Source organism: Artemia sp. Qi Xiang Cuo, chromosome 13, assembly GCF_049724085.1.
Source record: "Artemia sp. Qi Xiang Cuo chromosome 13, ASM4972408v1, whole genome shotgun sequence".
Lineage (NCBI taxonomy): Eukaryota > Metazoa > Arthropoda > Branchiopoda > Anostraca > Artemiidae > Artemia > Artemia sp. Qi Xiang Cuo.
This window is the reverse complement of record NC_142806.1, coordinates 43625804-43642249: the sequence shown is the minus strand read 5'-3', so window position 1 is coordinate 43642249 and position 16446 is coordinate 43625804. Positions and strand designations below refer to the sequence as shown.

The following is a 16446-nucleotide window of genomic DNA, read 5'->3' as shown; positions in this document are numbered from 1 at the left end:
GCTGTAAAAGAAAGGGACAGAACAATTTCACTGAGCTAAGGTTTCTTGCCCAGTGATTCATTACGAGTCTTACTTATTTATTTCCCTCCCAAGTGATGCTTCTTGGCGAAGTCAGCTAACAGATGGACTTCTTTATATTAGGATGTCTAGCTCTTAACAATCAAAGCTATGCAAGCTCAACAATCAAAAGTTAACTTTATATCACTTAGAAAGGATGAAAAATCTAACTTCCCGAAAGAACATAATCCTGTTTATGGTTTGGACAAATCAGAGCCAAATTAAGATACAGTTTCAGACGTTTGTGTTTTTGGGAGTTTCTATTTATTGGATTAGCAACACTTCTACTCAGCAGTACATTTGGAATTGAGGAAGCCTTTATGAATTTACCTTTACCGCATTACAGTCATTTTTGTTGATTTATACTTACTTCTCTCCTGGGAATGTTTTGTTTCTCGTCAATTGGCGACGAGGCTTTGCTCGTTCTTCTATATGTCCAAGAGGAAGTAGTAGAATCCAATGACAAACTCTGTGAGGATAATGGAGAAAGGGAGTCTGAAAAGGTATAATGAAATCAGATGGAGTTAAAACAAAAAAAAAAACTGAAATATGCTATCGGTAAATGATAAGTTGGCTGTGGCGTTGTAAAGTTTCCGTGCTGTACATAGTTTAAAATAGGACTTTATTCACGCATACGTTTTAACAGAACGTTTTCGCATACTACTACTAACAACTCACCAAATGAAGCTGTCCACCTGATCAATCTTTTCGTTACCCAAAGTTGCCTTTTCATCTTCACTTGTTCCTAGCCTTAGTAACTTAGTCTTCTCAGCATTTATTTTCAAGCCTATTCTAGCACCTTGAACTCGCAAAACCTCTAAGCGTTCATTCATTTTGCTCACACTTTCATCTAGAATGCTTAAATCCTCAGCATAATGTAAGTCTAGGAGAGTTTTTTCCTCCCCATTTGATTCCGTGGTCTCCCATTGCATTTCCTGTGCTTCTTAAGACAAAATTCATCAAAATAATCCATATAAAGGAGGATAGAACACAACCCTGCTTAACTCCTAATTTAATACGAAACCAGCTGCTAACCTCATTTCCTACCTTAACCGCAACAGTGTTATTCTCATACATAGCACTAATCATTCTATTGTATTTTTCTGGTATACCATACAAGGATAAGACCTTTGCTAAAGCTCTTCTATCAATAGAATCGAACGTTTGCTCATAATTTATAAAACCGAGGACCAAAGGTGTTTGATAACTCAGGCACTTCTCAATTCACACCCAGTTTATCCTCTCTTGTTAGAAAAAAGACCCCCATCCCCCGCCCCCCCCCTAAAAAAAAATGAACAGCATACTAAAAACAATAATTTACAAAAAATTGAAAGAAATTACATTGTAAAAAAAAACAAAAAAAAACATGTGCACCGAAAAAACGAGGTAAAGACCCAGAAGTAAAGAAAAGAGAAAGATCATCAAAAGAAGGGGAGCCGGGGCTACTAGCCCAGGACTAAACTCCCAAAATGTCGAAATTTTTTTTACGTATTTAATAATCCAGTATCATTATTATATCAAGCAAGCAGTTATTCAAAATTCAAAATTATTTATTACAATCCAGAGTAAAGAAGGCTGAATGAGAAATTCATTTGACAGCACATTGATCAAAGTATTGTGATAAACCAGGCCTCAATGACTTACAGATCAACAAAAATAAAGTTTAGCCACGTAAATGAATTTCTAGTTTTTTACAAATAGTATCTATTTGATTTCAAGTATCAAACAGAAAACAAGTAAATTTAATATGCAAATTTCGTTTTAATTATTCATGTACGGTGAGCAAAAATCCAAGCTGCATTAATTCAAAACCGATCAGAAATTAAATAAAAAAACAAGATTTTTTTTTAACTGAAAGTAAGGAGCGACATTAAAACTTAAAACGAGCAGAAATTATTCCGTATATGAAAGGGGCTCACCCCTCCTCAACACCTCGCTCTTTACGCTAAAGTTTGACACTGTCTCAGAGCTTTATTTTTTTAAACAATAAAAAACTTTAGCGTAAAGAGCGAGGCGTTGAGGAGGGGACAGCCCCTTTCGTATACGGAATAATTTCTGTTCTTTTTAAGTTTTAATGTCGCTCCTTACTTTCAGTTAAAAAAAGCTTATTTCTTTTATTTAATCTATTAGAGAAACAACTGGAAGAGAAAACTGTTCTGTAGATTCCCAAATGATTTTTGATTAATCTGAGACGTAACCTCTTTTTAGAGCAAGTATTTCAAAAAGGATTCATATATCTGTTAGATGAGGAGAGTTAATGATCCCAGAAGAATACTCATCCACACATCTTTGCCATTTCTCCTTTTACCCTTTTTTCCATAGAATAGGATATCCCCCATTTTGAGGAATTGAGTTGACAATAATCCACCCCCTTATTGAGAGATAAGGGGCCTCAAACTTTATCAGGGAAGTGTTTAAAAACATACGAAATTACAAGGGACAGAGGCTAGTTCTTTTTATGTTTACTAGCAATATTTTAAATTCCAGCATGGGTTTTCTGTGGATAATTATTGGACTGGCAAATTGAAGCACCAGAGGAAAATGGAGGCATACTTTGAAAAATTTGGACAAGGATACAATTAAAGTCATTTGCTGTTTTAGAAGGTGATTGATCTAAGTTAAAACTCACACAACACTATATTTTGTCATAAACATTTTTAATAGATTCATATCGCTTTTTTTTCAAAGATACTTTTTAAATTTTAACTTATATGCTGTATCCTTTCTAATCTTTTTTTCATTTTTGTTTAGACCACGTGATTATTAATTGCACGGGTAGGACCTTACCGTGAATTTTAATATGCTTATTAATGCATTGCTTGTCATTAGGTCCGAGTAGTGCGTGGTGATGTACACATTTGACGATAGAAAAAAAAAAAAAAAAAAAAAAAAAAAAAAACGTCGACGGCATTAATGCAGCCGTCCATTGTCACTGCAATAAACGATCGAAAAAAATAAACAAAAAACGATCATTTATCTTAACCCCTACGCCGAGATGGTGGCCTATGGAACTAAAAGTGGAAGCATACATACTCGGCGTTTTTTACCACTGACGACTGCTGATGAGAGTGTATTTGCAGACGATATATCACAAAAAAAAAAAAACTAAATTGGAAGTCACAAATGAATTTCTTTTCCTGGGAAGGGAGAGAACGATTGTAAAGAAAAAGATGCTAGATAAATTGACTAGGACGTGCCCAGAAATTAAAGGAAGTTTGAAGTGTCAGGGGACTGGGCCCAAATTAGCCCCTAGCTTCTACCCTAAAAAAACATCAAGAGCCTATTTATCATAAATAAAAAAATGAGTGTTAATCCAATTTATGTGCCCTAAACTAAATACTATTTTATCAAATTTTGTATTCATTTACATTAACAAAATGCCTACCTATTGGTTTTCAGAATAACTTCAAGGTTAACTGCTCCCCTCCCCCAATGCATGTACGCGTGAAAAAAATTTATAAGAATATAGGGGGGTACAATGTAATTGTTAATGTGTGGAGGGGCGGGGATCAAAGCTGTCATTTTATCAGTTATTCTCAATGAAAATTGAAAATTTCAGATTTATTTATGATCTATGATCTAGTTTTCAAATCACGGTTCCAGATCTAATTATGATCTATCAGATCTATTATTTTCGACTGATGTTGCGACGGTAAAATGCTTACCGCCCAGTGTGTACGCAATAGAGTAGCAATGGCAAAAAACGTGCGGTAAAAAACGCCAAGTGTGTCTCAGGCCTTAGAGCATGTAATGAACATTTCCTTTAAGGAAAGTAAGAGACAACCTTATCATTGGATTTTCTAGGAATATTTACACCATTAGAATTTAGATACACTGAACTCATCACACCATGCCAGTTTTCAGTGACAATCCATTCACGCAACAATAACAACCGACGGTCAGTTGTCATCCAGCTTAGTGACAAAATAAGACCATTTTGCAAAAGAATCACTAACATAAAAAAAAAATAAAGGCAATAACTGCAGACTAAAGAAAGAGAGATGATAGGGAAGAAATGACTCATCACAAAAAATGTCAATGAGTCAATCAATCAATTTATTTAAAGGAAACAGAAAAAATTTCAAAACTTTAGATCTACACAAAGGCTTTTTGGCATGTGAGAGTGGGAGACTAAACATAACATTAAATAATAGCATTAAAACTCTCTCAAATTCTGCATTCCTGTTGGCAATCGGGAAAATATGCTTTTTTTTGAAAATAAAAACAAGCACATAATCACTAAATTTCAAGATAACTCTAATTTTCCCGAAGTATTCTAATGAGCTTTTTCTCTTTCTAGGGCAATTTTTCAAGGCACAAGTTTCACTCGGATTACCATCAGAGGGGGACGTGAAGGACTGATTTCTAAAAAAAATGTTCAGCATGAAACGACCAGTTGAAAAAAAGAATATTCCCAAGAAAGCTATCTATCCATTCATTCAACCAACAGTTCAAGAAGGTATACGAATCCAGAGACAAAAATAGGTATAGGGGCAGCTGCATAGCTGACATTTTTGATGTGCCTGGCATCACATCGAAATGGCTGATTTTTTATGTGATTGAAATCAAGAATTATGTTATTGAAGATAAAAATAAGGAGCAGCGGATATAGATAGTTCAGATAGAGCTATGTACTTGAACTAGTAAATAGAAATTAGAGCACCTAATCAATCGTTCGCACATCAGTTTTCTTAATAAACAGCAAAATTATTTAGGCTATAAACTTGAGGATATGGGCGATTTGAAAATACAGAGACAAATCATTCATTTTGTTTATAACTTATTAGTTTCATTTATTTCATCTATTTAAAGTTGGAGATGGTGAGAGAGGAGAGCATTAATATTTTTTTTTTTTTTTTTTATTTTTTTTTTTATCACAGAGGTAGTCAAGTTCATTTCTGACAGAAATTGTTTGCATTCAAGAGAAAATCTATTCAATAGTAATACTTAGCGTTCAAGTTTTTCAACGTTTGTCTTTTTGAAACACTAACTTTATCTTTATATAACTTATCTATGGCTGAACAGATTTAAGCGTGAAACAAGTGTTTCTAACTATTGAGCAATTTAAAAATTCACCCAGTTTATTTAACTGCTGAACAACTCACTTATCACAAAATGTACATTATCTTTATGTTCAAACTAGCGGATTCAGTTTGTCCTTTGCTTTCTAATCCGGTTTTATTTTAGCTTTGTTTCGATTTTATTTATCATATAAATTTTTATCGTTTTCTTGTTTCTTCTTTTTCTTGTTTACAGACCTATTTACCTTAATTGCAGAAAACTTGTACAAATAATTTTATAAAGACAATGCAAGACTAAAATGGCATTACATAAGGGCATTTGATCCCAAAAATGTAATTTCTGAGTCTCATCGCCGGCTGACAGTCTCAAAGACAAAGGGCCATTAGAAAAATTTCCCAGAACCACAGGGAGCTTCCAAAGCAATTTTGGTAAAAGTTGATGGGGAATCTTAGATTTGTCAACAGTTAGAAAACTAACAAGAGCCTAGTTAAAAAAAAAAAGCTATACTCTCTTACTAATTGTTAAACAAAACGCTGTCTAATTAATGTACATACATCATAAATAATGTGCATCCTGTGTCCGCAAAGATTTCAATCAATGCAGTTAGCACAACAGGAAAATTTTCAAAGCTGTCAGATTAGTAAATGAGACTTCTTTTGAGCTGGTTTTTAATGTTTTCCAAGAAGGTATACTAGAATATTTTTAGGGACTGCTCTTTCCTGAACTTTAAAAAGAAAATTCTGCTCCTTTCTATCAAAAACAAAACTTGTACTCTCTAAAGATGTAAGTTTTATTAAATCTGAAAATCTCTATCTCTGGCACGAAACGGGAGAGGATAAATGGTTTTTCTAAGACTTCTGGGAAAGTAGGTGCCGGCTTTTAATTTTCTCTCGTTTATTTGGGTCTATTATCAAAGCTATTAAAATTAAGGCAAAACCACTCAATCAATTCTGAATAGTTTGGTCAAAAAAATAAAAAAAGCTTGCAATGGACGAGATAAGGTGATTCTTTAAGGTATCGAAGAGCCTTAAATATATATATATATATATATATATATATATATATATATATATATATATATATATATATATATATATATAATATATATATAACTTGTTATATATATATAACTTGTCAACAGTTAGAAAACTAACAAGAGCCTAGTTAAAAAAAAAAGCTATACTCTCTTACTAATTGTTAAACAAAACGCTGTCTAATTAATGTACATACATCATAAATAATGTGCATCCTGTGTCCGCAAAGATTTCAATCAATGCAGTTAGCACAACAGGAAAATTTTCAAAGCTGTCAGATTAGTAAATGAGACTTCTTTTGAGCTGGTTTTTAATGTTTTCCAAGAAGGTATACTAGAATATTTTTAGGGACTGCTCTTTCCTGAACTTTAAAAAGAAAATTCTGCTCCGTTCTATCAAAAACAAAACTTGTACTCTCTAAAGATGTAAGTTTTATTAAATCTGAAAATCTCTATCTCTGGCACGAAACGGCAGAGGATAAATGGTTTTTCTAAGACTTCTGGGAAAGTAGGTGCCGGCTTTTAATTTTCTCTCGTTTATTTGGGTCTATTATCAAAGCTATAAAAATTAAGGCAAAACCACTCAATCAATTCTGAATAGTTTGGCCAAACAAACTAAAAAATTTTATAATGGACGAGATAGGGTGATTCTTTAAGGTATCAAAGAGCCTTTAAAAATATATATATATATATATATATATATATATATATATATATATATATATATATATATATATATATATATATATATATATATATATATATATATATATATATATATATGTATATACACTAGCCTTCCAGCAAACTAGCATGACTTCTTATCTATTAAGTTTGTTAGCCGAATATGGGTCATGGGTTTACAGCGTATTTTCCTTAAAACCTGTTTCTTATAGATACATACACAAACAGAAACTGAGAAAACATACATTGCATTCCTTCAAGGATATATACAAAATATACAGCGATTTCTTCTTGGGGAGCTAATTAGCCAGGAGCATCATTTTTAAGGCTAAGAAGATTGAAGAACGTACAGAGGAAAACATTGTCAGTTATTATGTAGAATTACAATCTTGCAAAACTAAATGAAGCTAGAGGTGTTTCTTTATAAAATTAATTTAGCAAAAATTTTGCCACGAAGAAAGTTTTTCAAATAAAATGAAAGAATTCAGTTAAACCAAAAACGTGCAAACATAGAATGAAATTATGTACCAAGCGCAAAAAGACCATAAATCACCATCAACAAGTAAATGAAACTCACAAGAGGCAGAAATTACAATAATTAACCAATATATATATATATATATATATATATATATATATATATATATATATATATATATATATATATATATATATATATATATATATATATATATGTATATATATATATATATATATATATATATATATATATATATATATATATATATATATATATATATATATATATATATATATATATATATATATATATATATATATATATATATATATATATATATATATATATATATATATATATATATATATATATATATATATATATTAATAAATTTCATACACACAAATATACATTTTTCTTCCCTGATTCCTTTTTTAATATTTCTTCATAAAAACAGGAAAAAAAACAAAGACCAAATGAAACTTACCAGTAGATGAAACATAGCTGGTATTTCCTGGTAATTCGGCCCAACTAACATTAATTGACTCCACAGGTGTAAGAGGAAGATCGACAATTTTTCTATAAGTTAACGGGGTAGATGATTTCTCTTTAGGTTTCTCTTTCTCAGGAGAAACTTCTTGAAAGCCAGGGTCTGAAATGGACAGAGAAAAATCAGAGAATATAGGAACGTATCAGATGGCAAACTTGGTACAAATATATTCGCCAATATGTTCTTATTCTATTGTGATGACAGTTTCCTCTTCTAAAAATAGAAAGAAAGGATTAGTATATTTATTAGATAGATCACAGTGGCCATCCAAAATCCAAGCACAATCTCTGCAAAAGAAAAAAAAATGTTTGAGCAGTCAGAGTTTGAAGTTACTAACTGGCGTGGAAAATGATAGCGAAAATTACTCCAAACAAGGAAAAACAAAATAAGGAGATTTCAAGCCATTTCACAGGCGTCATAAATGGAAAAAACATGTACAACTCCACATAGTAAGATATTCTTCCACTATACGGGGTGAGACGTAATGGTTTTGCAAAAGTAATGATATAGTAATGCTGTAATAGTACCGAAGAATTACTCAATGAACCTATACCCCAGTTGCATTTGATGAAATAAATATTTATATAGTTAGAATATTTATTTGTTAGAACCAACGATGTTAAGCCCAAGGGGCCAATGAACGTATATATATATTTATTTTTTTTGCCTGCATCTGCAAACAACAAGCTTACTCCTGTCTGTTGGTGATTTTTTAGCTTCGAGGTAAAAAACAAGAATAAAACAATTTTGGTAGACTTTTTGGAAATAGAACCACGGAAGTCGCCAGGTAATCCTTCAAAAAAAGGGAAGGCAAAAATTCAGTTGTTCCCTCTCTCAATAGCAACTTTTTTTCAAAACATCAAAGTCTGTTTCTTTGTGAAAAACCAAATACACAATTTAAAAAATATGTCTCAATTTATACATTTCATTACCCAATATAATAATATCTAAAACTAATTTGGCAGTAGTATAAGTTGTCTTGTACAGACAATGTGCAATCTGAAAATAAAAAGCTGTCAAAAAAAACTTCTGCAAATTAAACTAACTTCAGCTTCAAGAGTGGAAATTGAACAACCTCTTCAAAGTTAATCTTGTCCTAAGTAATTTGCCAAACGAAAAAAAAAATATAATTGTTCTTGACAAATGTCCCTTCTAGCCCCCAGCCCATAAAGCTTTTCAATTGCACTGTTAAATGCAAATTATGATATACCAGATCCTCCCTAGAAAAATCAACCAACCCTACCCTTAAGCATCAGACTAGTGTATTCTTACAATTCAGGTTCAACCCTTTCTCAGCATTAATCCTTGTTATTCTCTAATTGTTATTCTCTAATCCTTATCAATTTTATTTCTTGTTTTTTTCACGCTCAGTTGTATGCCTGAAAAGGAGGAAATAAACTCTTCATTAAGGTATCCTAAACAAAAAACAGATTAATTTCAATTTGAAAACAGGCCCTAATTTTCTGGCGATAGGCATATTTTTGTCCATTTTTGTTTTGTGTTGACCTACAACCTCCTTTACAGGCAGTGGTAGAACCTTATTCACAATTACGACCAAGGACTCTGAAGTCTTTTTATTTCATGAATCTTCTTGCCAGAGCAAGTTGAGGGAGAAGCACAATTTTTAGAATGGTGTTAGGAACTTCATAATATAAAATGACAAAGGATAAATTACATTAGAATAGAAATAAAATGCATTTTCCAAGCTTAATTCCAGTCGGAGATCCTTAGACTCTTATTTAACAACCCTTATTATAAAACAATATCTACTGGCATAGCTTCTCACAGAGGAGGAAGGGGGTGCATTTAGATTGACTCCCATCTTAAAAAATAAAAACACGCTGACCTGAAAAATTCTTTTTTGTCTGTAGTGACCTCCCCCCCCCCTAGATGCTGAGCCTGTGTGCACCTATGGCTCTCAATCCCCCCCCCCCAAAAAAAAATAACAAACAAAAGCTGGAAATGACCATGTTCATACTATCTGATTTGTGAATGCCACAGAGATAGCCCTGAATGTTGAACCTATGTACACCTATGGCTATTTATCCCCCCCCCCGAAAAAAATAATAATAGTATAAATAAAGGCTGGAAATGGCCATGTTCATACTACCTGACTTCTGTATGCCAAAGAGTTTCATCTGCGTTGTTTCTAAACGTACAGCAGGCAGAAGTCTTGGAACAGTGAATTTGAAAGCACCAAAAACTGCTGACAAGAAGAAGGAAAAACCACATACATATCCTAGTATATTGGCCAAATATAATACAAGTCCACAAGGAAAAACACTATACAGCATCATCCCAATCCTGAAAACGAATAAGATGTGTTTAACAGTTTACTTACAGCAAATATGGAAATTTATTTCATGTGACCAGGCTGTTGTAGTATTTGGCTCCACAGCATGGCAAAAAAAAACTTTATAAGGGAAAAAATGTATAAAATATTGGAATAAACAAAAAAAGTACACAGATTCGTGATCAAAACTGCAAAGCAGAGTAGGAACAGAATGAAGTTTATTAAATTATCTTCCACTGCTGCTATTAATCTATAATTCTACTACCAGGATAGCTTAGTAGCACTTGTTGTTTTGGCACCCTTTCTATTGTAGTCAAACAAACAGCTTTGGCTTAGCAAAGAGCAATGTGGCCCAGAATCTCCTAGGAGACATTTATTGGACACTGTCTCTAATACATCCGTTTTGTCTTCAGGCCCAGTCATTTAGAACAGATGATCATAAAAAGCTGGGGGAGAGCTCAATTTATTGTAAATGAGAAGTTTTTATGTCCTTTTTAAGGGCATGAACCAGACAGAGGGCAATTAAGAGGCCTTGGGTCAGAATTTTAAGATAGCCATTTTAAACAGAACAATTGACCAGACTTAAAAAAAAGTTTATTCAGGAAAAAAATCTAGTCCCAGAGGCAAAAGCCAAATTGTGCAAATAGCCCATTTCAAAACAAAGCATAAATACATTTATTACACATTAAAACATTAATACATATTCATAAATACTTTTTTGGTAGAAAGGCCATGTAAGAATTTTCAATGAGTACAACACAGGAAACAAACTGGGGTCCTTGAGCTGGTATCCTCTTAACCCTCCCCCCCACTCAATCTATCCTCAGAAGTGCGAATTTGGACTCAGGGACACAAGGAATTATTTGGAGAATGGTTATGAACCAGAAAAATGGGATTGAAATAATTGAACAGATTACTATCCTCATCTTTATCTTTTTTTGAATCAAGGAATGAATATGGAATCAAATATGAATACTGGTACATGTTCATAAATGATAAAACTAAGTCTTATTTTAATTATTGGGATGGAGGTGCAACAATATTTTTCCTCAATAAAGGAATTTCCATAGTCTTTCATTGCTATTTAATTCAACAATAAACTGTAGTGCAAAAACTGTAGCATTGAACAATTTTCTGTTAGAAGGTTAGGATTATACCTAATTGTTAACATATTAACACAGTTGGATATATACTGCAAAAAAGGAAAAAGAAATCCTCTAACATATCAATGTAGACTATTCTTTATTTCTTTTATTTTGGCTGCTTCTCAGAAAGTTATCACTGATACTGATGACCCTATGGAATGATTATGTATAAACTCAAGATAATCCTTATCATTAATGGCTGATCAGTACACATTCATGGGAAACTTTGAGAAGGTTTAGAAGCAATGACATATATTTAAAGATACATTTTGAGAGAAATTCAACTCTTTGAACTTTTTATAAGGCTTATTGTGTGGCATAATAAAAAAGCAAAAAAACTAAAAAGAAGAGAAAATCAGCACACAAAAAAAGTTTTTAATGAGAGTAAGTAAAGAGCAAAATTAAAACTTAAACTAATATATAACTGGACTTTTTAGGAGTTTCAGAAACTCATATCCCTCAGGTAGGAAATATGAAATTAGGTGATACAGAATTTGTTTACTCAGGCAGGAAAGGTTGGGTGCATAGGTGGGGAGTAGGGCTCATGATGAATAAGGAAGTTGCCAAGTCTGGTTTAGGTTGGGAAGGTATTAATAATAAAATGCTAGTTGTTCATTCTATGACTAAAAAGTGCAGGGTTTATGTCATAGTAGTATATGCCCCTGTTGAACCAACTGATAGTGATAGCAGGGACTCAAATGAATTTTATGTAAAGCTACAGGAACAACACAGACAGGGTCTCAGGTAGAAATATTGTCTTTCTATTAAGGGATTTTAATACCCAAGTTGGTGGAAATAGGCATGGATGGTACCCTAGCCAAGGTAAATTTTGTGCAGGAAAAGAAAACAGGAATGGTTACAGACTGCTGCAATTTTTCAGTGATAATGGTACTTATCTGTTAAACAAAACACACCCAAGAAGTGAAGTTAGGTTAATCCAAATAAAATATACCAAATCACGATGATAATATAATACTGTAGAAACAAAATTATGGAAACTACAACAAAGAATTATGGAAAGCAGGCCACACAGAACATTATATTAAATACCTAATCCCTAATCACCTCAATATGTTAAATATTTAATTAAATTAAACATACATCATAGTTATTCTCACTAAAAATAAGCAAATCATAACCAAACCCAGAGAGGCAAACCATTTTCTGTCAGATCTTATACAGCATAATTCTTGAGTGTGTTTTGTTTAACAGATAAATTCCAGTATAACAATCTAGTTATATTCAATACAGTATTTGGTCATAAAATGGCCAAGTTAACATGATATTCACATGACGGTAAGACAGCTTACATTTTTGATAATATTATTGTAAAGCAAAGACTGGTATAAAGGATACTATGGTATACTGAAGTTCTGTTATTCATGCTAATAGTTAAGATCACCATCTAGCAGCATCTAGAGCTAATTTAGAGTTACAATTTAGGAAGGGTAACTACCTTCTGGGAAGCTATGATGTTGGTAGACTCCAGGATCAGAATTTAAGAAAAAAATTTCAGAAACAGTTGAATACTAAATTAGAGAGTTTAAAATTTCACAATATAGAAGATAGGTATAAAAATTTTAGGAATACAGTTTGCAAAGTTGCTGATGGTGTCTTAAGGAAAGAAAGTTGGAAATGTAGCAAGGAATATTAGTGAAAATGCTTTATGTTTAACAGAGAGGAGGAGGGGCTTATACATGAACTGCAGCACCAAGCTACATGATGGCATAAAAGCAACTATACATGCTCCTCCATCCCAACCTATTTAAGGCCTCCCTCTTTTCCCCTCAAGCAGCTTGGTGCTACAGTGAATTGTTGGAAGTAGCATTATTTATGTCTGTTTTTTCTTGAAAATGGCTTCATATTTTTTGGGGAAAACTGGCATCCTGGGATATTCTGGCCTAAAAAAAAAACAATCTAGATAAGTCAGAAGTTTGAGAAAATTAATTAAAAGCCTTAACTCTAGAAAAAAAATTATGTGAGTGATGTCATTTTTATGATGTCATACTTATGACAATGACATGGTCATACTTGCCACACTTACGTGGAAAAATTGAAGATTTTGATGCATGGAGAAGTTTACATTAAATTGCTTAAAGAGCAAAAAACTGGTACAGTAAGTACAAAAATATTTTCATATATTTTGACAAGGGATCACAACAATTCAAAACCTTAGAAAAGAAAAGAAAAAGTGTGAAGCTTTGTAGAAATCATTGTTAGAAATTGGACTTGCAGTAATAATGAAATATCTTTGAATAGACATCAGTGTGAAAAGACATTAAATTCCGTAAAGAGCAAAAAACTGATAATTGCAAAATATTTGTATATATTTCAACAAGGGATTACAACAATTAAAAAACCATAAAAAAGAAAACCAAAAGTTTGAAGATTTATAGATATCGTTGATAGAAAAACATCATTACCAAATTTCTTTTCTTATAAGTATAAGCAATGTCTTTTTAAGACATAACAAAAAGTTGAAAACATTTTTAAGTTCAGTTCAGAATTGATAAAGTTATTATGTAAACTGCAAAAATACTTGCAGTGCCTGAGCAATAATTTTAATGTTTTAAAACCCTAGCTTAATGTTTAATGTTTTTACCAGACTAGCTTCAATAATCAAATATTTTTGAAAAGACTGCAGAATGAAAAGACATTAAATTGTATAAAGAGCAAAAACTAGTAATTGCAAAAATATTTGTATATATTTTTACAAGGAATTATAACAATTCAAAAACCATAAAAAAGAAAACCTTTTTGAATGCAACCAGTTATATAACGTCAGTAGGAAGGCCCCCCCCCCAAAAAAAAATTTGTAACTATTACAAATGATGATTCCCTATTTTGACAAGGGATAACAACAATTCAAAAACCTTAAAAACAAAAACCAAAAATTTGAAGCTTAGTACATATTGTTGTTAGAAATCAGACTAGCTTCAATAATAAAATATCTTTGAACAGATGCAGTATGAAAGGACATTAAATTGCATAAAGAGCAAAAAATTGGTAATTGCAGATATATTTTAACAAGGGATTACAACAATTCAAAAACCATAAAAAAGTAGACCAAAAGCTTGAAGTTTAGTAGATATTGTTGTTAGAAATTGGACTTGCTTCAATAATCAAATATCTTTAAAAAGACTGCAATATGAAAAACAGCAAATTGTCTGCAGTTAGAAGACAAGTAACAATGAGATTCTATATATAGATACCTGCTACATACCAAGTGCCAGGGCCTGGTAATTGCAAAAATATTTGCAGGCCTATATATTTTAACAAGGGATTACAATAATTCCAAAACCATAAAAAAGTAAACCAAAAGTTTGAAGCTTAGTAGATATTGTTGTTAGAAATTGGAATTGCTTCAATAATCAAATATCTTTGAAAAGACTGCAATATGAAAAGACAGCAAACCCCTAATGTGCAAATATATAGCCTAAATTATATATTCCTTATGCATTTTGCCATGCACCACTCTTCTTTCAACTTAATAGAGGAAGGAGTTCAGAGTCATGCCACAAAGTGCATATCTGGCCTATGAGATCCCCCATACAACAAGAGACTGGAATGCATGCAGCTGCCAACACTTGTTTTTAGACACCACTGTTGTGATATGATGCTGACCTACAAGTATAATGCACAACCAAATAACCCCCTTTTTACCAAACATTCAAGTCAGCATCATACAAGAGGACACTCCCAAAAGCTGTCAATACACAAATGCGGCAACACTTCTTCTCCAAGCATGTTGTCAATTATTGGAATAGCATTCAAGCTGAAAGGGCAACTGCACCCACTGCTGTGTCCTTCAAGTCCAGACTGGACAAGGAATGGAATGACAAGCCATGAAAATATGAGTGGGACTGTCTGTCCCACTCAACTACTGACTAATGCCAAATTCATCATAATGAGTGTCTTGCTAGTAGGCTGATGCTGCTTTGGGCTTAAATTGCATCTCTCCAGAAGACCTCTCTTATGGCATGTCACTGGGCCCTAACACAGTGACAAAATTTTTCCATCAATGACCTGGAGCACAACAGATCCTGTATGGACCTTAATTGCTCTGAAGTGTGAATTAAGGTAATTAAGGTAGTACTTTGAAGTTGAATCAATAGGTCTATTGACAGAACCAAGAAATGGAAAGTACATAGGCATACTGTGGATATTTACTTTAGCACCCCACAACCCCTAGCACCCACAGGCTATGTAATGTAATACAAAAAAGGTAGACATAGTAGGCTAGCTTAGAAATACCTTCCTAGGGATAACTTTACACCCTGGATTCATTCCTGAAAATTTCATTCACTGATGTCAATTGCTTTCCAAGATTGCATGAAGCCCTTAGACAAGAATTTTATAAATTTTTCAGAAAGCACTTGTTTATCTTAGCCCAGCTATACTAATCTAAAAAATTAGGCTATCTAAACAGCCCAGCCAAGAAAATATCTAAACAAACCTGGGTATGCCATTTATTGCAGTTACACCAAGAAAAACATGGGCTAAACATTGTATCAGAAGGGTTTTGGCTGTCGATGTGTCTGCCTTTCTTTGCAGTACTAGGTCAAAGATATTTTGCTTGTTTGGTGGTATTTTTTTAAGCATGTTTTTAAATTCAAATTTTAGCGCGTTAATTAAAACTACTACACTTGATAGCTCATCCCGGAGGACATAAAAAGCACAAATTAAACGGTGAAGAGCAAAATATCGGTTCTCTGTTGACGCTGTAATATAAGCTATAAATTCTAGCTCACGATGCAGACTTTTTCTCGTCATTTGTTTCATTTATCTACATCAGTGCTTCCACTGTGTCGGATTTTTCCGACATTGTCGGATTTTCGGCCCTCTTGTCGGACAAAAAAATATCGTGTCGGACTTCGGAATTTTGTCGGATTTTCAGTAAAAAAGGATATTTTTCAGATTTGTGTATTTTTCCAGATTACTGGAGTCTCCAACTCCAATAAAAAAGAATTTTCAAACTAGTAAAATTAGAAGGCCAATTCTGTTAGGGATTTTCAGAAAGTCATTAGCTTTAGCGGCGAAAGTTTGACAAGGCACAATTTTTGAAAATATGTTCATGCTGTGCTTCAATCTGCTCTGATATTTCAGTTAATTTCAAGATCTGAGGAAAGTTAAGGAGAGACTTTTTTCCAATGCCAGTATAAGATTAGAAAGTCTATTGCC

At 32.7% G+C, this 16446-nt stretch overlaps 1 protein-coding gene across 1 annotated transcript in view; it reads right to left on the bottom strand.

The window, feature by feature from the left end:
• Window positions 1-15882, bottom strand: part of LOC148945321 (uncharacterized) — a 120757-nt gene extending 104875 nt beyond the window's left edge. Inside the window, exons 1-4 of the mRNA XM_089099002.1 lie at window positions 15722-15882; window positions 9938-10131; window positions 7765-7929; window positions 428-552 (exon numbers count right to left, since the gene is read on the bottom strand). Coding sequence (XP_088955128.1) covers window positions 428-552; window positions 7765-7929; window positions 9938-10131; window positions 15722-15867 — 630 coding nt within the window. The 5' untranslated portion in view covers window positions 15868-15882. The remainder of the gene's footprint in view (window positions 1-427; window positions 553-7764; window positions 7930-9937; window positions 10132-15721) is intronic.
• Window positions 15883-16446: the final 564 nt, after the last annotated feature.